Raw genomic sequence first — 19,430 nt, 5'->3', positions numbered from 1 at the left:
GGCCAGCAGGGCAAGGGAGGTGATTCTCCCCCTCTACTCTGGCTCTGGTGAGACCCCACCTGGAGTACTGCATCCAGTTCTGGAGACCCTATTAGACATCCCTCTATTAGAAGAGGGATGGGAATGTGTTGGAGCATGTCCAGAGAAGGGCCACGAGGATGATCAGAGGACAGGAGCACCTCTTCTATGAGGACAGACTGAAAGAGTTGGGGCTGTTGAGTCTGGAGAAGAGGAGGCTCCCAGGTGACCTTCTTGTGGCCTTCCAGCATCTGAAGAGAGCCTACAAAAAAGCTGGGAAGGAACTTGTGAAACTATCAGGGAGTGACAGGACTAGGGAGAATGGAGCAAAGCTGGAGGTGGGGAGATTCAGACTGGACATGAGGAGGAAGTTGTTCAGCATGAGAGTGGTGAAAGCCTGGAATGGGTTGCCCAGGGGGATGGTTGAGGCCCCATGGCTGGAGGTGTTTCAGGCCAGGCTGGATGAGGCTGTGGCCAGCCTGCTCTAGGGTGGGATGTCTCTGCCCACGGCAGGGGGGTTGGAACTAGATGATCCTTGTGGTCCCTTCCAACCCTGACTGATTCTATGATTTTTTCAGCAACACTTGCACAACTCCACTGCTAAGCAGGAAGGAAGGGCTGCTGAATGTTAAACCCTTCATTTCACTTTTACTAAATCTGGTCGTAAGGATGTTGTTTTTCCCCTGGCAATACACACAGCACAGGAAAGGTGAGGGCTCTACATGACCAAACAAGAGTTTAGGCACCAAGTATGTTTTTAAAGATGAACACTTACCTGTAGTTCAAGCAGCTTGTTCTGAAAGCATGAAGTGCCTTTTATTTCATCAGCGAAGCCAGATGCTACTTTGTCTCTGCTGGTTTGTAAAAGGTCCTCCAGGTTACGTCTTTGTGCATTATAGCTAAACAAAGATGTAGTCATTTTAAGAGAGAGTATTACTGCTAATTTAATGGAAAATGGCAGGGCATAGGTTTTGCTGATCAATATATAACTGTACAAAATAAGTACAGTCTAATGCTAATCTCTGTTTCAACTAAATCCCAAATAAAAGGCATAAATGAGCAACCTAGAAAAGAGCTGAGAATTCACCTGCCTGCCTTACTTTCTAGTATGGATGTCTGCACTCTCTAAATTCAGTTTTATGAATGTAAACCGATTATTTCTTGTAAAAATTGGCACTTTTTGGTTTTTATTTGGCAATAGTTGAAGTCAGTAATAAGATGGATTTTTCAGGGCCAAGAAAAGAGCAGAAGAAAAAAGCTTTATGACTCTAGGGATTCTTACTATGAAATCCTAATGTTTGAGGCATTTAACAACTCCAATGTATCCTTATCAATTATACATCACTACTAAGTCAGTTGTAGTAGAACAAGAACAGAATTCTATGTAACAAATGTGCATCCTATGTTCAATACAGCCAATTAATATATGAAAGCCTAATTCACTTTAATATGCAAACATTTCACCCTTTAAAACTTACCACTCTAATAAAGCTGCTATGGACAAACCACTGTCTTCCTCAAGTTTCTCTGCACAGCTTTCTCCATTGTAATGTTTCACTTCTGGTTCCAAAACTGTATCTGCAGCAGGTCTTGAGGTCTAAGTGAAAGTGAAAAAAGGTAACAGTGACCTCTGCATTGTGCTATGTAAATACATCACAAGATCACAGGATATTAGGGAAGGGACCCAAGGAGATAACTGAGTCCAATCCTCCTGCCAGAGCAGGACCACACAATCTAGCACAGATCACAGAGGAATGCATCCAAACAGGCCTTGAAAATCTCCAGAGAAGGACACTCCACAACCTCCCTGGTCTCTGCTCTGGGACCCTTACAGTAAAGAAGTTCCCCTTTCTGTTGAGGCAGAACCTCTTGTGCTGCAACTTACACCCATTGCTCCTTGTCCTATCCCAGGGAGCAGTGAGCAGAGTCTGTCCCCCCTCTCCTGACCAGCCCTCAGATGTTTATAAACATTGATTAAATCCCCTCTCAGTCTTCTCTTCTCCAGACTAAGAACTCCCATGTCCCTCCTCAGTCTCTCCTCATAAGCCATGCCCTCCAGTCCCCTAATCATCCTTGTAGCCCTCCACTGGATCCTCGCCAGCAGATCCCTCTTAAACTGGGGAGCCCAAAACTGAGTGCACTATTCAAGATGAGGTCTCACCAGGGCAGAGTAGAGGGGAAGGAGAACCTCTCTTGATCTGTTGGACACACTCCTCCTAATACACCCCAGGATTCCATCGGTCCTCTTGGCCACAAGGGCACATTGCTGTCCCATGGGTAACTTGTTATCCACCAGGTCCCTCTCCACAGGGCTGCTCTCCAGTAGATCACCTCCCAGCCTGTACTGATGCAGTTTATTATTCCTTCCCAGGTGCAGGACTCTGCACTTGTCCTTGTTGAACTTCATCTGGTTCCTCTGTGCCCAGCTCTCCAGTCCAGTCTGTCCAGGTCTCTCTGGATCGCTGCACAGCCTTCAGCTGTCTCAGCCAAGCCTCCCAGTTTGGTGCCATCAGCAAACTTGCTGAGCAGACTCTGTCAGTCCCTTCATCAATATGATTGATGAAGATGCTGAACAGGACTGGCCCCAGCACTGATCCCTGGGGGACTCCACTGGTTACAGCTCTCCAGCAGCACCTAGCACCATTGACCACCACTCTTTGAACTCTATCTTTGAACTCTTCACTATACACAGTGAAGACTAAGAAACATCTGTGAACTCGTGAATGCTGCTGCTTCACGAGTCTCCAAGGAGATGAGATACCATTCATGAGTAAAAGATGTGTTTAAACTCAATTATGAACCAAAACAGCAAAGTCACTCACTCATTCCACAGCTACTGGGTCTTTGGCAGCCCAATCTACTTGCACACGTTTTTTGCTCCAGGGATATCAATGATCAAGCACAAGGCACTGCCCTCAGCAGCTTTTGACAAGCTGCTTCAACTAGATGCCTTCACAGGTCTCTCACCCTTGATTTCAGGATATAGTCTACTCCCCAGCTTGAGGCTGTCTGATCTAGTTATACAGTTCATACTTTGGTTATCCACGAGAGAACAGATTTCTTTGTATCAGGGACACTGTTAGCAGCCTTATAAAAGATCTCCCTTCATTACAGTCAATATCTTCAAACTTCATGCAAATGCAATGGGTCCCTTCCTATAAACCACCAGGTTTGGAAGCTGATGAGCTATCCACAGCCTTACTTGCATCTTAAACAAGACATCTTCTGTGGCATTCAAATGATGAACTGCAGAGTATCTTGCAGCTCTGAAATTATTTCTAAGAAGATAAAACATGTTCTGATTTTCCCTGTATGTTTCTTAAGCAGACACCTTCAACTCTTCACTGTTTTTCCCCTCTTTGTCTTCTGAAACTTGTGCAAATTACTGGGATATTAGGGGGCATTTGTACTTGGACACAGCTTCACATAACTCTTCCAGATGAGAAGCACTCCTCAGCAAAATAAAATGCAAGGCTGAAGACTAATAGCTCCTCAGGATGCTGTTCATTGCATGTTACTTCTTAATATTTACTTAGGCCACAATTCCAAGTGCAATGATGTCTGAGCAGAAGCCCGAGGCCTACCATATGATGAATGTTATCAGAAATAATCAGTTTTTCCCTTTGCCAGTGACCTCTCCTAGGCACTGCTTTCTAACAGTTAAGTATGGATTCCTTACCTTTTCCTCTGACAGGGTATCAGCTTGTTGAGAAGAACCAGGCTGCTCCCCATTCTCAGAAGCAACAATGGAGCTCCTAAAGTTTAAAGACATTTAAGCTTAAGAATAAAAAGAATTGAAATACAAATGGAAAGAAAGAAATCCTGGCCAGTGATCAAAACCAGTGCACCCTGACGAAGGGTAACCAAACACTGCACTTGCTAGTTTACATAATTTAATACTAAATGTACTAAATGTTTAAATGTACACAGAATCATAGAATCAACCAGGTTGGAAGAGGCCTCCAAGATCATCCACTCCAACCTAGCACCCAGCCCTAGCCAGTCATCTAGACCATGGCACTAAGTGCCTCAGCCAAGCTTTGCTTCAACATCTCCAGGTAAAGTGCCTCCACCACCTCCCTGGGCAGCACATTCCAATGCCAATCACTCTCTCTGCCAACAACTTTCTCCTAACATCCAGCCTAGACCTCCCCAGCACAACTTGAGACTGTGTCCCCTTGTTCTCCTGCTGCTTGCCTGGGAGAAGAGACCAACCCCCACCTGGCTACAGCCTCCCTTCAGGGAGTTGTAGACAGCAATGAGGTCACTCCTGAGCCTCCTCTTCTGCAGGCTGCACACCCCCAGCTCCCTCAGCCTCTCCTCATAGGATTTGTGCTCCAGGCCCCTCACCAGCTTTGTTGCCCTTCTCTGGACATGTTCCAGCACCTCAACATCCTTCTTGAATTGAGGGGCCCAGAACTGGACACAGCACTCAAGCTGTGGCCTGACCAGTGCTGAGTACAGGGGAAGAATAACCTCCCTTGTCCTACTGGCCACACTGTTCCTGATGCAGGCCAGGATGCCATTGGCTCTCTTGGCCGTCCCTGGGGCTGTTCAAGGCAGGATTGGACGTGGCACTTGGTGCCATGGTCTAGCCTTGAGCTCTGTGGTAAAGGGTTGGACTTGATGATCTGTGAGGTCTCTTCCAACCTTGGTGATACTGTGATAACACAGTTGGTAGTACAGCAATTACAGTATCACAGAATTTATCCATGCATGTGATTTCTCTGAAGACACCACACATCATGCCCTCAGTCACCCACTCTTTCTTAGCAGAAGGCTGTCCTTTTCCAGCGTGAGACAGCAGGGCTGCGTAAGTATCTGCCACAATCTGCTGAAGCTTTGCTAGCTTTTGTTCACAGTCTGCAGTCAGCGTCTGGATGTCTGTGACAGTTTCTTCTGATAGTCTTCCCAACATTTTAAGGTCTTCTAATGACTTGCTAAGTTCACTCAGGCTGCCTTCGTGTGAAAAAAAGGCCTACACAAAGAAGAACAATGCAAGAAACTCGTGTTAGGTCATAAATAGTTGCAATTACTCACATGCATTCTTCTTCAATTTTCACTGCCTTTTCAGATAAGTGGACTGAAAGTATAAGCCATCAAACCAGGAGAGAAACATTTCTTTTCTTCCAATCCTTTTCCAAACAGAGCCAGGAAATAAATTGTGATTTCTGACAACAGATTCACAGATACATTCACAAGACTGTACTGACTCTTGCTTGATTATGAAATTCATTGTTACTACAATTTTAGCTACTTTGGTCTCAAATTCTCTTCACCCTGACTACAGGAAAAGGCCACTTTATTTAAAACATTCCCCATTAACTACTACACTTTCTAAGGTGATATCAGGATGTGCTAAAAATAGGAGCAGAAAGAATGCACCTCAGAATTTATTTCTCTTTACTCTTGCCTATGCAATATTTGCTGAACATGAACCCATGAGCAGCAAAGACAAAAACTTCACTGAACTCAGCAAAAATGAGAATTTCATCAAGAGAACAATTACTTATCCCTTGGGTGGAAAACTGACCACATCAGATATCTCAAAGAGGAGGAGGAAGGCAAATACTTGAAGCAATGAAGTGTAAAACTCATTGCTTCACCTGAAGGCACCTAACCCAATCTGTGCGACTGTGACAAATCAAGGGAGCCATAAACCATGCCATCATTTCTTATTTTACACTCTGCACAGCTACATCTGTTCTACTGCTTCAAGGTCATCTTAAAAACAGGGGTTGGGGGGCAAAAGATATAATTTATGTAATAAGGACTTCTAAAAGTCTGCAAGGAGACCAGTATCTGCAGCCAAAAAAGATAAAGAAATCATTTGGGTGGCCTCCATGTTCTGTGCTCACATCACAGAGCACAGGGTCCAAGCTTCACAAACACAGGCTGCAATAAGGCAGCTAAGAAGGTACAAGAGAGACAGACAAAGCATTCACAAAGAAAGATAAGTGAGCAGAACAGCAGTGTCAAGATGTCCTGGCAGGCTAATAGGCCTATTAGATGTCCTGGCTTGCCTCACCCTTCTGCTGATGGGGGAAGCAAGAGCCAGAGGAAAACAAAGGCTTGGGCCATTATGTCCCCTTCCCAAGTGATAAACAGGCACCCACAGGTGTTCAGGTACCTGTTGGTGTCTTGCCCAGAGAAGGGTGAGCAAGTCCTGGGTTCACCTAATGTGGTCAGTTTTGCAGATGCCATTTTGCTTGGTGACTCTCTGTGGCCAAAGGAGCCTTTGCACTCAGGCAAAGAATATAAATTGAGCTAAGTTGTAAGCAGTTGTGCTGCTTCTGCCTTGGACAACGTGTTCTGCTCTGCCTCCTGCTTCAGACCAGCTTAGCTCTGATGTTTTGGGCTTCAACTACCTGGAAACTGAAGTGCCTCAAGTTTCCCAGGAGAAGGCATCAAGTGCCTTACAACATGGCATGAAGTGCCACCGGCACTGTGCTCTCTGCACATCCGCAAGAGATCCTGTCTGCACCTCTGCAAACCTCTGTGCCAAGAGGAACTGGCATCAGGTCAGAAATCCTCTGCCTCTTTCCCAGCACCCTGGGAACATCTAGAAGCCTCTCAACAGCTGAGCAGTTCCAACACTGTCACCAAGGAGCCAGGGACTACCTTGACATTTCTACTCCACCGCAGTGAGTAGCACAGACTTTCCCTAGGGCTCCAGGCTACCTATCTGTGAGGCAAAGCCATTTTGTGGCCAAACCTTGTCCAGTTTTCTGATTCTCCTAAACGAATGACTTGCCCATAAGCATCCTTGTGGAGATTTTCCTGACTGAATTAGAACCCAAATTTAACTAATTTGCATATAGCTGTGGGCAGGGCTTTCCAGAAGTAAAATAACTACGTATTTTATCATTCCTGCCTCGTTAATTGCCACAACTAAATCACAAGTACCTCATGTTCCTTGAGGAGCCCTTTGGTTTTATCCATACTGAGGAGCTTCTTCTCTTTGCCTAATTGTTTATTGATCTTTTTGAAAGCTGCAGTAAATTTCTTTTTCTCCCGTTCTACCACAAGCTGCACACAGGACATAATTTCACGACGAGCTGCCTGCAAAATTCAAAACACACAGTTCTTGTGAGATAGTGAGCCAGTGTTACAAAGTAAATTAAAAACTCAGAAGATACTGCACTCTGGCCACAACAACCCCATGCAGAGATACAGGCTGGGGTCAGAGTGGCTGGAGAGCAGCCAGACAGAGAGGGATCTGGGGGTACTGATTGATACCCGCCTGAACATGAGCCAGCAGTGTGCCCAGGTGGCCAAGAGAGCCAGTGGCATCCTGGCCTGCATCAGGAATGGTGTGGTCAGCAGGAGCAGGGAGGTCATTCTGCCCCTCTACTCTGCACTGGTTAGACCACACCTTGAGTCCTGTGTTCAGTTCTGGGCCCCCCAGTTTAGGAGGGACATTGAGATGCTTGAGTGTGTCCAGAGAAGGGCGACGAGGCTGGGGAGAGGCCTTGAGCACAGCCCTATGAGGAGAGGCTGAGGGAGCTGGGATTGGTTAGCCTGGAGAAGAGGAGGCTCAGGGGTGACCTTATTGCTCTCTACAACTACCTGAGGGGTGGCTGTGGCCAGGAGGAGGTTGCTGTCTTCTCTCAGGTGGCCAGCACCGGAACAAGAGGACACAGCCTCAGGCTGCGCCAGGGGAGATTTAAACTCAAGGTGAGGAGAAAGTTCTTCACTGAGAGAGTCATTGGACACTGGAATGGGCTGCCCAGGGAGGTGGTGGAGTCGCCGTCCCTGGAGCTGTTCAAGGCAGGATTGGACGTGGCACTTGGTGCCATGGTCTAGCCTTGAGCTCTGTGGTAAAGGGTTGGATTTGATGATCTGTGAGGTCTCTTCCAACCCTGATAATACTGTGATACTGTGATACTATGACAAAACAGAACAGCATCAAGCTGCAACTGGGTAGGTTCAGTCTGGACACTAGGAAAAATGTTTTCACAGCAACAGTGGTCAGGCATTGGAATGGGCTGCCCAGGTAGGTGGTTGAGTCACCAACCCTGGATGTGTTTAAAAGTCATTTGGATATGATGCTTGGGGATATGGTTTTGGGTGACTCTTTTAGAGTAGGGATATTGGTTGGACTTGGTGTTCCTGAGGGTCTTTTCCTACTTGAATGTTTCTGTGAAATTGCTTTTCAAAGATGCTGGGCCTAATGAGAACTGACAGTGAATTCCTCTTCCTGTATTATCTCACCTCCCATCTTCCACGAACATCTTTACTCTTCTCTTCCACTACCATCTTCTCGTGATCAGATGAAATATTCTTCAGTTGTTCAGCTGCTTTCAAAAATTTATCAAGAGTCTTATTGTCCAGAGCATTAAAAGCTTCCTGCAAGAAAAGCATCAACATGAAAAATAAACAGAATCATAGAATCAACCAGGTTGGAAGAGACCTCCAACATCATCCAGTCCAACCTAGCACCCAGCCCTATCCAATCAACCAGACCATGGCACTAAGTGCCTCAGCCAGGCTTTTCTTGAAGACCCCCAGGGACGGTGCCTCCACCACCTCCCTGGGCAGCCCATTCCAATGCCAATCACTCTCTCTGTGAAGAACTTCTTCCTAACATCCAGCCTAGACCTACCCCAGCACAACTTGAGACTGTGTCCCCTTGTTCTGTTGCAGGTTGCCTGGCAGAAGAGGCCACCCCCCACCTGGCTACAATGCCCCTTCAGGTAGCTGTAGACAGTAATAAGATCACCCCTGAGCCTCCTCTTCTCCAGGATAAACAGGCCCAGCTCCCTCAACCTCTCCTCATAGGATTTGTGCTCCAGGCCCCTCACCAGCTTTGTTGCCCTTCTCTGGACATGTTCCAGCACCTCAACATCTTTCTTGAATGGAGGGGCCCAGAACTGGACACAGAACTGAAGGCAGCTTATTTACCTAATAAAATGCCATCTGTAGCACACAAAAACCATGCATAAAAAAATGTATGCGTTGCATGTATGGCTTGTGGTGGCACTTGTATGGATGAATGAGGGCATTCTCCACCCTTGCTTATATGTAAATGGTTGCAGAGAATATAGAATGGTCTGGGTTGAAAGGGACCTCTGAAGGTCATCCAGTTCAAGCCCTCCCCCTCAGTCAGCAGGGCATTGTCAACTAGATCAGGTATCGCAGAGCCCTTCAAGCCTCACTTCAAATATCTCCAGGGAAGAGGCTCCAACCACCTCCCTGGGCAACATGTTCCAGTGTTCCACTTATGGTAAAGAACCTGTTCCTAACATCCAATCCCAGTCTGCTCTTCTCTAGTTTGACCACTATCCCCTGTCCTATCACCACCGGCCTTTGTAAACAGTCTCTCTCTAGCCTTCTTGTCAGCTCTCTTCAGGAGTTGGAAGGCTGCTATTAGGTCTATCAGTGTATGTTTTTTGGAGAAAGGCTGATGCTGATTTGGTTAACTTCTCTGTTAGGAGCGGATTTGGTACCAAAGAAGAGAGATCAGGGTCCCTGATGAACTTTGCATCACTCTTAGGGAATACAGAATCACAGAATCATTTAGATTGGAAAAGATCTTTAAGACCACTGAGTCCAAATGTTAGCCTAGCACAAAGGCTGAGTGTGTGTCCAATGTCTGCAGAGTATAGGTGAAAGGTCTGCACTGGTGTGATGGGACCCCATGAGGCAGCCTGGAGTGAGGCTCTGCACTGCCCCTGGCACAGGCCTGCCCAGATCTCGCTCTGCAAGATCAAGCAACGTAGATTTTGGGCACCTCCATTTTTGATACCTCACTGAGGACCCCTTTAAGAGATTCAGATTTGGAGATCAGACATTTTCTTTACCACAGGCAAAAAGGGAGACTCAGTATTTAGAACCATTCTTTAAAAACATGTCCAAGAATTCAGGCATGTGATTCTTGATGGGAAAATTAATTATTAATCAGGAAAAAAAAATTGGCTGCAGTTCAGAATATGAGCTCTGAGGGGATGATGGATTAAATTCAATCAAGACAGGGAACTGAATAAACTGCCACACAAATTTGCATTTCTTCATTCAAGCTGCCTGCCAAGTTAACTTATGCTAACAGTGCTACATAAGAAACCCTGAGAAAAGCATAAAGAGCAACAGCAACAACAAAAATTCTGCTGTTGTTCTCAGTGGCACCTCAGCAGTTTAGACACTAAATAGCACAAATAAGTACTCAAATGCAGCTGGCTCAGAAACCAAACTCACCTTATATCTTGAAATACATTCTTCAGGACTTAATTTTTGACTGATAAGTTGCACAGCCTTTGAAATGGAGGCCTCAAGCTCTTTCTGGGATTCTTCAAAACTCAGCAAAGCCTCATTCTCTGAGCCTTTCTTCTCAGATCTGGATAAGATGTTGTTCGTGTCACCCATGAGAGCCTTGGAAGAAAAAAGACTTTTCAGAATATGCCTAAGTGCTGGTAATTACACAAAACTGTTGTTTTATAACATCACTCAAGTTTTTTTTGAGTTGAGATACCAATCTTTGCACTGTTCTAGTTTTTGCCCCACTAGGAGTTTATGAGACCGACTCAAACAGTATAAAACTTCTTCTATTTTACATGACTGACAGTGAGTCTTCCTAATCATGAGATGCTAAAATCAGAGACATGTGTTGGACCTTAGCACAGCTTTTGACACTGTCTTGCACCATATCCTGGTCTCCAAGCTGGTGAAACATGGGTTTGATGGGTGGACCACTAGATGGATAAAGGACTGGCTTGATGGCTGCACCGAAAGAGTGGCTGTCAATGTGTCCACGTCCAAGTGGAGGTCAGTGAAAAGCAGAGTCCTTCAGGGATCAGTCCTGGCACCAGTCTTGTACAAAGTCTTTGTGGGTATCACGGACAGAGGCATTGAATGCACCTTCAGAAAGTTTGCTGATGACACCAAGCTGTGTGGTGCAGCAGACAGGCTGGAGGGCAGGGATCCATCCAGAGGGACCTGGACAGGCTGGAGAGGTGGGCACAAGCTAACCTCAGGAGGTTCAAGAAGACCAAGTGCAAGGTCCTGCATCTGGGTCGGGGCAATCCCAAGCACAAATCCAGGCTCGGCAGTGACCTGGCTGGAGAGCAGCCTTGAGGAGAGGCTGGTGGATGAGAAGCTCAACAGGAGCCAGCAGTGTGCACTTGCAGCCCAGAAAGCCAAGCAGAGCCTGGGCTGCATAAGGAGAATTGTGGCCAGCAGGGCCAGGGAGGTGATTCTCCCCCTCTACTCTGCTCTGGTTGAGACCCCACCAGGAGTACTGCATCCAGTTCTGGAGCCCCTCTTACAAGAGGGATGTGGAGATGCTGGAGTGTGTCCAGAGAAGGGCCATGAGGATAAGCAGAGGACTGCAGCAACTCTGCTGTGAGGACAGACTGAAAGAGTTGGGACTGTGCAGGCTGCAGAAGAGAAGGCTCCCAGGTGACCTTCTTGTGGCCTTCCAGGATCTGAAGGGGGCCTACAGAAAAGCTGGGGAGGGACTTTTTAGGCTGTCAGGCAGTGGCAGGACTAGGGGGAATGGAGCAAAGCTGGAGGTGGGGAGATTCAGCCTGGACGTGAGGAGGAAGTTGTTCAGCATGAGAGGTGGTGAGAGCCTGGAATGGTTTGCTCAGGGAGGTGGTTGAGGCCTGGAAGTGTTTAAGGCCAGGCTGGCAGAGGCTGTGGCCAGCCTGATCTAGGGTAGGGTGTCCCTGCCCATGGCAGGGGGGTTGGAACTAGATGATCCTTGTGGCCCCTTCCAACCCTGACTGATTCTATAATCCCATGAAAACACAGTAACAATAAAAACTGAGTACCTCTACTTTGCCTCTGGCTTCTTTAACTCGTGCCTGCAGCCCAGTGGTGTAAGAATGCTGTTGTGACATCTGACTTGAAGCATTTTGTATCAGGGACTGCAACATATCCTCTGCTGCCACGACTTGTTCTTGGCACAAGACCCCCTTTGCAGCCAAGCTCTGGATAAATGAAAAGCATTAGAAGTCATTAAAGTATTCATGTCTTTTTGTTTAAAGGAATTGAAAGAAAAAGCCAGGACTGGCCATGGAAGGTCAGTATCTGATCAAGGAAAAAAACAAAATCTAGTATTCTGATTGTGGTCAGCACACTGCACTGAAAAATCTCTGTGGAGAGAGAAAGAAATTTGCTGCCATCCACAGGGGATTCTGCTGGTTGAAACAGCTTTTCTATCCATCTCTCCCATGCCTCAAAGCCCTGCAGTCCATTGGCCCATTTCAACATGTTTTCCCATCCAGAAAGCTTCCCAAATAAATGTGCAAACCTCCCATTTGGATGTGCATGGTCTGATCATGAAGTCATCTCAAAGTATGCACATATCAAGGCTCAGATTTTCTTGGTATTCAATAGTAAAGGGCAGGAAGCAGTTGGGTATTTAGCATGCAGAAGTGGTGTGCCATATCATTACAAGGAGGATGTAGAGATGCTGGAGTGTGGCCAGAGAAGGGCCACGAGGATGAGCAGAGGGCTGGAGCAGCTCTGCTATGAGGACAGACTGAAAGAGTTGGGGCTGTGCAGTCTGCAGAAGAGGAGGCTCCCAGGTGACCTTCTTGTGGCCTTCCAGGATCTGAAGGGGGCCTACAAAAGAACTGGGGAGAGACTTTTTAGGCTCTCAGGGAGTGACAAGATTTTGTTTTGGAGGTCTCTTCCAAACTATCTGATGCTCTGATTCTATGATTCATCTAACAGAGTCACAGAATGGCTTAGGTTGGAAGGGGCCTTAGAGACCACCTGCTCCATCCTGCCTGCCATGGGACGCCTCTCAACTGGAACTGACTGCACAAGGCCTCAACCAACCTGGACTAGAACATGCCCAAGGAGAAGGCATCCACAGCCTCCCTGGGCAGTCCATTCCAGAGTCTCAACATCTTCATACTGAAGAACTTCTTCCCAAGATGCACTCTAAATCTACTCTTCCACAGTTTAAAACCATTTCCTCAAGTCCTATTGCTAGACACCCTTATGAAAAGTCCCTCTCCAGCCTCCCTGCAGGATCCCTTCAGGTACTGAAAATCCCTTCAGTGTCTGAAGGGGGCCTACAACAAAGCAGGGGAGGGACTTCTCAGGCTCTCAGGGAGTGACATGACTAGGGGGAATGGAGGGAAGATGGAGATGGGTAGGTTCAGACTGGATGTGAGGAGGAAGTTCTTCACTGTGAGAGTGGTGAGAGCCTGGAATGGGTTGCCCAGGGAGGTGTTGAGGCTCATCCCTGGAGATATCACAGTATCACAGTATTATCAGGGTTGGAAGAGACCTCACAGATCATCAAGTCCAACACTTTACCACAGAGCTCAAGGCTAGACCATGGCACCAAGCGCCACGTCCAACCTTGCCTTGAACAGCTCCAGGGACGGCGACTCCTCCACCTCCCCGGGCAGCCCATTCCAGTGTCCAATGACTCTCTCAGTGAAGAACTTTCTCCTCACCTCCAGCCTAAATCTCCCCTGGCACAGCCTGAGGCTGTGTCCTCTTGTTCTGGTGCTGGCCACCTGAGAGAAGAGAGCAACCTCCTCCTGGCCACAACCACCCCTCAGGTAGCTGTAGAGAGCAATAAGGTCACCCCTGAGCCTCCTCTTCTCCAGGCTAACCAATCCCAGCTCCCTCAGCCTCTCCTCGTAGGGCTGTGCTCAAGGCCTCTCCCCAGCCTCGTCGCCCTTCTCTGGACACGCTCAAGCATCTCAATGTCCCTTCTAAACTGGGGTGTTTAAGGCCAGGCTGGGTGAGGCTGTGTCCAGCCTGATCTAGGCCAGGGTGTCCCTGGCCATGGCAGGTGGTTTGGAACTGGATGTTCCTTGTGGTCCCTCCCAACCCTGACTGATTCTGTGATTCTATGATTTGAACATTTATCATGAAATGTTATGAGAGCTGTTTTGATCTAGGAATGTTCAGCATGGTTTCCTGTTTGAAGTTGTCAGCTAGTATTCTTCTAATGATAATTAATGCTGTATTCTGTGTCTTATCATAGAATCAACCAGGTTGGAAGAGACCTCCAAGGTCATCCAGTCTAACCTAACACCCAGCCCTAGCCAGTCAACTAGACCATGGCACTAAGTGCCTCAGCCAGGCTTTTCTTGAACGTAGCATAACCTGCTACTATAGAACAACGCAGCTGAAATCATGGCAAAATAATAGAATCATAGAATCAACCAGGTTGGAAGAGACCTCCAAGATCATCCACTCTAACCTAGCACCCAGCCCTAGCCAGTCAACTAGACCATGGCACTAAGTGCCTCAGCCAGGCTTTGCTTCAACACCTCCAGGGACAGTGACTCCACCACCTCCCTGGGCAGCCCATTCCAATGCCAATCACTCTCTCTGACAACAACTTCCTCCTAACATCCAGCCTAGACCCCCACACACACAACTTGAGACTGTGTCCCTTTGTTCTATTGCTGGTTGTCTGGCAGAAGAGACCAACGCCACCTGGCTACAGCCTCCCTTTAGGTATTTGTAGACTGCAAAGAGGTCACCCCTGAGCCTCCTCTTCTCCAGGCTGAACACCCCCAGCTCCCTCAGCCTCTCCTCATAGGCCCTGTGTTCCAGGCCTCTTCTGGGGGAACTCCATTGAGGGGAAACAGTAATACCTGACAGAGACATGGGAAACAACAGAGAGTAGTGAAAGTAACAAGGAATTCTTCAGTGCTCATTGTGGATGTTTAGAACAATTGCCTATAAGATGAGACACACAAATTACCCAGGATGCTGCTGAAAATACTTCTCGTATTACAGTGTTTGACAGGTAAGCTTTCAGTACAACTAAGTTGTCCTAAACCTCCCCCCTGCAATGGAATGTTGATGATGTAAAGCACTGCACGATCAGGGGAAATTCTCAACTTAGCACTCTGCAAAGTTTCAGTCTGCTGCAAACTCTGCACTGCAGAGCCCAGCACAAGAGCAAGCTGTGTCCAGTTCTGGGCCTCTCAATTCAAGAGAGATGTTGAGGTGCTGGAACATGTCCAGAGAAGGGCAACAAAGCTGGTGAGAGGCCTGGAGCACAGCCCTGTGAGGAGAGGTTGAGGGAGTTGGGGGTGTGCAGCCTGGAGAAGAGGAGGCTCAGGGCAGACCTCATTGCTGTCTACAACTCCCTGAAAGCAGGCTGTAGCCAGGTGGGGTTGGTCTCTTCTGCCAGGCAAGCAGCAATAGAACAAGGGGACAGAGTCTCAAGTTGTGCCAGGGTAGGTCTAGGCTGGATGTTAGGAGGAAGTTGTTGGCAGAGAGAGTGATTGGCATTGGAATGGGCTGCCCAGGGAGGTGGTGGAGTCACCATCCCTGGAGGTGTTGAAGCAAAGCCTGGCTGAGGCACTTAGTGCCATGGTCTAGTTGACTGGCTAGGGCTGGGTGCTAGGTTGGACTGGATGATCTTGGAGGTCTTTTCCAACCTGGTTGATTCTATGATCACTGACACCAACAGCACTTCACTGGCACTTGCCTCTCATCTGGACACAGTGATGTTGGAAGATTCATTTATAGCTGATTTAGGAGAGATACTAGGAAATAACATCAACCACTAGAACTGCCTTGCCTTTTCACTAGTGCTACAGCACAAAATCCACATTCATCCCTGCTCCACTGCTAACAGCTCATTTTATCCCAGCCACAAATCCATGATGAAAGATCTTATCAGCAAGTATATTAAGCAACGTGTTTCCATTTTCACCTGCAAATGTTCCTCCTTCTCAGGTTCCACAGGACCCTCATGAGCAATCTCACTAAGCAGGTGTCCAGTCTCTGCTGCCCAGCTGTCAACTCCTCCCAGGAGCTCTTCCATTTTCTCCAGACACCCTGGAAGCTCCTTGGTCTTTTCAGCAGCATCTATACTCTCTTCCCCAAGCTATAAACAAAGAGCACAGTAAGATGTTAATTTCTATCACCAGTTCATGGGTCTCTTCATTACCCTTCTGCATCACAGTCATCATGCAGGGTGCTTTTCAGCTTTTGCACACAGCAGGGATTGAAAGAGAAACAAATGCCAAAATGTTTGGCAAATAAACCACATGAGGCTCAGTCCTTCAATCTTGAGACCAGGTGGGATGGCACAACCTGTGCCCATATGGCCCACCTCCTTCCTTCTAAGAAAGAAGACACTAATATGGAGAAAAATTCCTGGGCTGCAGCATCCCAGAAGTTATGCCAGGTAGTTAACCAAGAGAACAACAACTTATGTTGGTCAAATCCAGCCCAGAAGGAATGGCAACAGTTCAATGATACCGGTAGCCTCAGGCCAGAGCTTCAGCATTTGCCCTTGCCTTTTTATATACTGCATCCAGTCCTGGAGTCCCCATTACAAAAGGGATGTGGAGATGCTGGAGCATGTCCAGAGAAGGGCCACGAGGATGCTCAGAGGGCTGCAGCACCTCTGCTGTGAGGACAGACTGAAAGAGTTGGGGCTGTTCAGTCTGGAGAAGAGAAGGCTGTGAGGCGATCTTCTTGTGGCCTTCCAGTATCTGAAGGAGATACCAAATACTAAAAAGGAGATACCTCCCTACCAAAAAGCTGGGGAGGGACTTTTTAGGCGGACAGGGAGTGATAGGACTAGGGAGAATGGAGCAAAGCTGGAGGTGGGTAGGTTCAGGCTGGACATGAGGAGGAAGTTGCTTAGTATGAGAGCGGTGAGAGCCTGGAATGGGTTGCCCAGGGAAGTGGTTGAGGCACCATGTGTGGACATGTTTAAGGCCAGGCTGGATGAGACTGGCCAGCCTGATCTAGGGTAGGGTGTCCCTGTCTAGGGCAGGGGGTTTGGAACAAGATTATCCTTGTGGTCCCCTCCAATCCTGACTGATTCTGTGATTCTGTGTTACACAAAAATAACGTCCCGAGTAGTGACAGACAAAATCCTACAACCCTTAAACCACTGTAAGGATGAGAGGTGTCTCTTGAACTCTCTTTTCTGAATATATCCCCTAAAAACATCTTTTACTAAGAATTTTTCTAGGAAACTCTATCATAGAATCAACCAGGTTGGAGAAGACCTCCAAGATCATCCAGGCCAACCTAGCACCCAGCCCTAGCCAGTCAACTAGACCATGGCACTAAGTGCCTCAGCCAGGCTTTGCTTCAACACCTCCAGGGACAGCAACTCCACCACCTCCCTGGGCAGCCCATTCCAATGCCAATCACTCTCTCTGCCAACAACTTTCTCCTAACATCCAGCCTAGACCTCCCCCACCACAACTTGAGACTCTGTCCCCTTGTTCTATTGCTGGTTGTGTGGGAATAGAGACCAACTCCCATCTGGCTGTAACCTCCCTTCAGGTAGTTGTAGACAGCAATGAGGTCACCTCTGAGCCTCCTCTTCTCCAGTCTAAACACCCCCAGCTCCCCCAGCCTCTCCTCATAGGGTTTGTGTTCCAGGCCCTTCACCAGCCTCTAGATTTCCCATATCCTTGGGAACACATTTCCTTTGATCTTGCTGCAATCTCACTAAGCTCATCTCCTACAACAACACTACAATTTTTTTCCCCTCAAGATTTATTGTCACAGCAGTACTTTAATTTATTAAACGCTCAGCTTGGAAAAAAATAGAGCTCAAATATTTTCAGGCAGAATGAAAATGCCATCATTGTGAAAGCATTCTAGGAAATGTAATAGAAATATAACATTTAGCAGGTCACTTAGACATTTACAGCAGCCTATAAACCTGTCAAGAGAGCTGGTGTAAAGTTGCACAAACCTAGACACATCTGTGTAGCAACAATTCCTAGCTGAGGTAGACATGATAAAATTTAGCAGAGGCTCACAAGCTCTTAACAAATTGATTATTTTCATGCCTGAAACTGAATCAAGAGCTTTATTCTACAAGAAGATTTCCTTTTATAAGTGGTTTCAGAATTTCCACTTAAAAATGGAACATTTTCCATTAAAAGTGTCATAAAACATGTCATAAACCAAATTTAATTAAGTCATAAAGACTTAATGGGATGCCTCTGTGTATTCTCTGTTCCTTCTGTTCTAAAAGGGCAACAAAGCTGGTGAAGGGCCTGGAACACAGTCCTGTGAGGAGAGGCTGAGGGAGCTGGGGTTGCTTAGCCTGGAGAAGAGGAGGCTCAGGGCAGACCTCATTGCTGTCTACAACTACCTGAAGGGAGGCTGGAGCCAGGTGGGAGTTGGTCTCTTCTCCCAGGCAAGCAGCAAGAGAACAAGGGGACACAGTCTCAAGTTGTGCCAGAGGAGGTCTAGGCTGGATGTTAGGAGGAAGTTGTTGACAGAGAGAGTGATTGGCATTGGAATGGGCTGCCCAGGGAGGTGGTGGAGGCACTGTACCTGGAGGTGTTGAAGCAAAGCCTGGCTGAGGCACTTAGTGCCATGGTCTAGTTGATTGTCTAGGGCTGGGTGCTAGGTTGGAGTGGATGATCTTGGATGATCTTCCAACCTGGTTGATTTTAAGATTCTATACAACTGGGGATACTCAGTTAACTGAAAGATGGATTAATCTTTCATCAGCAAGCTGAGGAGACTAGAAAGTATGAATTTAGAAGCTGCACTGCAAGAAAGTCTACAACTACCTGAGGGGTGGTTGTGGCCAGGAGGAGGTTGCTCTCTTCTCTCAGGTGGCCAGCACCAGAACGAGAGGACACAGCCTCAGGCTGCACCAGGGGAGATTTAAACTCAAGGTGAGGAGAAAGTTCTTCACTGAGAGAGTCATTGGACACTGGAATGGGCTGCCCGGGGAGGTGGTGGAGTCGCCATCCCTGGAGCTGTTCAAGGCAGGATTGGACGTGGCACTTGGTGCCACAGTCTAGCCTTGAGCTCTGTGGTAAAGGGTTGGACTTGATGATCTGTGAGGTCTCTTCCAATCCTAATAATACTGTGATACTGTGAAAGTCATATGAAACTAGTAACTTACAAAATGTGTCCTCTTGATGAACTTTGCCCATCTCCTGTTCAGTTTCTTGAGCTCTTTAGCAATATTTGACACAACTTGGTCTTTGCAGACTTCAATGAGATAGTTTCCAGCTTCATTCAAGGAACCATGAACTGAATTCCACTTTGCTAGGGTCTCAGCAGGGATCTAGGCAGAAGCATTGAAATAATTTAAAGTAGGACCCTGCCAAAAGTTCACTTCCAAAAATGAGGAACAGAAAAGGCCAAGTGTAAGGTCCTGCACTTGGGTCAGCACAATCCCAAGCATGAATCCAGACCGGGTGGTGAACAGCTGGAGAGCAGCCCTGAGGAAAAGGACCTGGGGGTCTGGGTTGACGAAAAGCTCAACAGGAGCTGACAGTGCTCATGTGCAGCCCAGACAGCAACCGTGTGCTGGGCTGCATAAAGAGCAGTGTGGCCAGCAGGGCAAGGGAAGTGATTCTCCTCCCCCTTTACTCTGCTCAGACCCCACCTGGAGTACTGTGTGATGTTCTGGAGCCCCCAACACCAGAAGGACATGGAACTGTTGGAGCAAGTCCAGAGGAGGCCACAAAGATGATCAGAGA

The 19,430-nt window shown here is 47.4% G+C and overlaps 1 protein-coding gene across 1 annotated transcript in view; it reads right to left on the bottom strand.

Annotated features, from left to right (window-relative positions):
• LOC135182850 (nesprin-2-like) overlaps positions 1–19,430 on the bottom strand; it is a 277,205-nt gene that overhangs the window by 199,826 nt on the left and 57,949 nt on the right. Inside the window, exons 17-26 of the mRNA XM_064157392.1 lie at positions 18,848–19,012; positions 15,662–15,835; positions 11,787–11,945; positions 10,213–10,386; positions 8,233–8,367; positions 6,925–7,080; positions 4,782–4,996; positions 3,698–3,773; positions 1,497–1,615; positions 794–917 (exon numbers count right to left, since the gene is read on the bottom strand). Of these exons, the coding sequence (XP_064013462.1) occupies positions 794–917; positions 1,497–1,615; positions 3,698–3,773; positions 4,782–4,996; positions 6,925–7,080; positions 8,233–8,367; positions 10,213–10,386; positions 11,787–11,945; positions 15,662–15,835; positions 18,848–19,012 (1,497 nt within the window). The remainder of the gene's footprint in view (positions 1–793; positions 918–1,496; positions 1,616–3,697; positions 3,774–4,781; positions 4,997–6,924; positions 7,081–8,232; positions 8,368–10,212; positions 10,387–11,786; positions 11,946–15,661; positions 15,836–18,847; positions 19,013–19,430) is intronic.

Source organism: Pogoniulus pusillus, chromosome 1 (genome assembly GCF_015220805.1).
Source record: "Pogoniulus pusillus isolate bPogPus1 chromosome 1, bPogPus1.pri, whole genome shotgun sequence".
Classification (NCBI taxonomy): domain Eukaryota; kingdom Metazoa; phylum Chordata; class Aves; order Piciformes; family Lybiidae; genus Pogoniulus; species Pogoniulus pusillus.
Note: the sequence above shows the minus strand (reverse complement) of the source record. Positions and strands in the feature narration are given on the sequence as shown.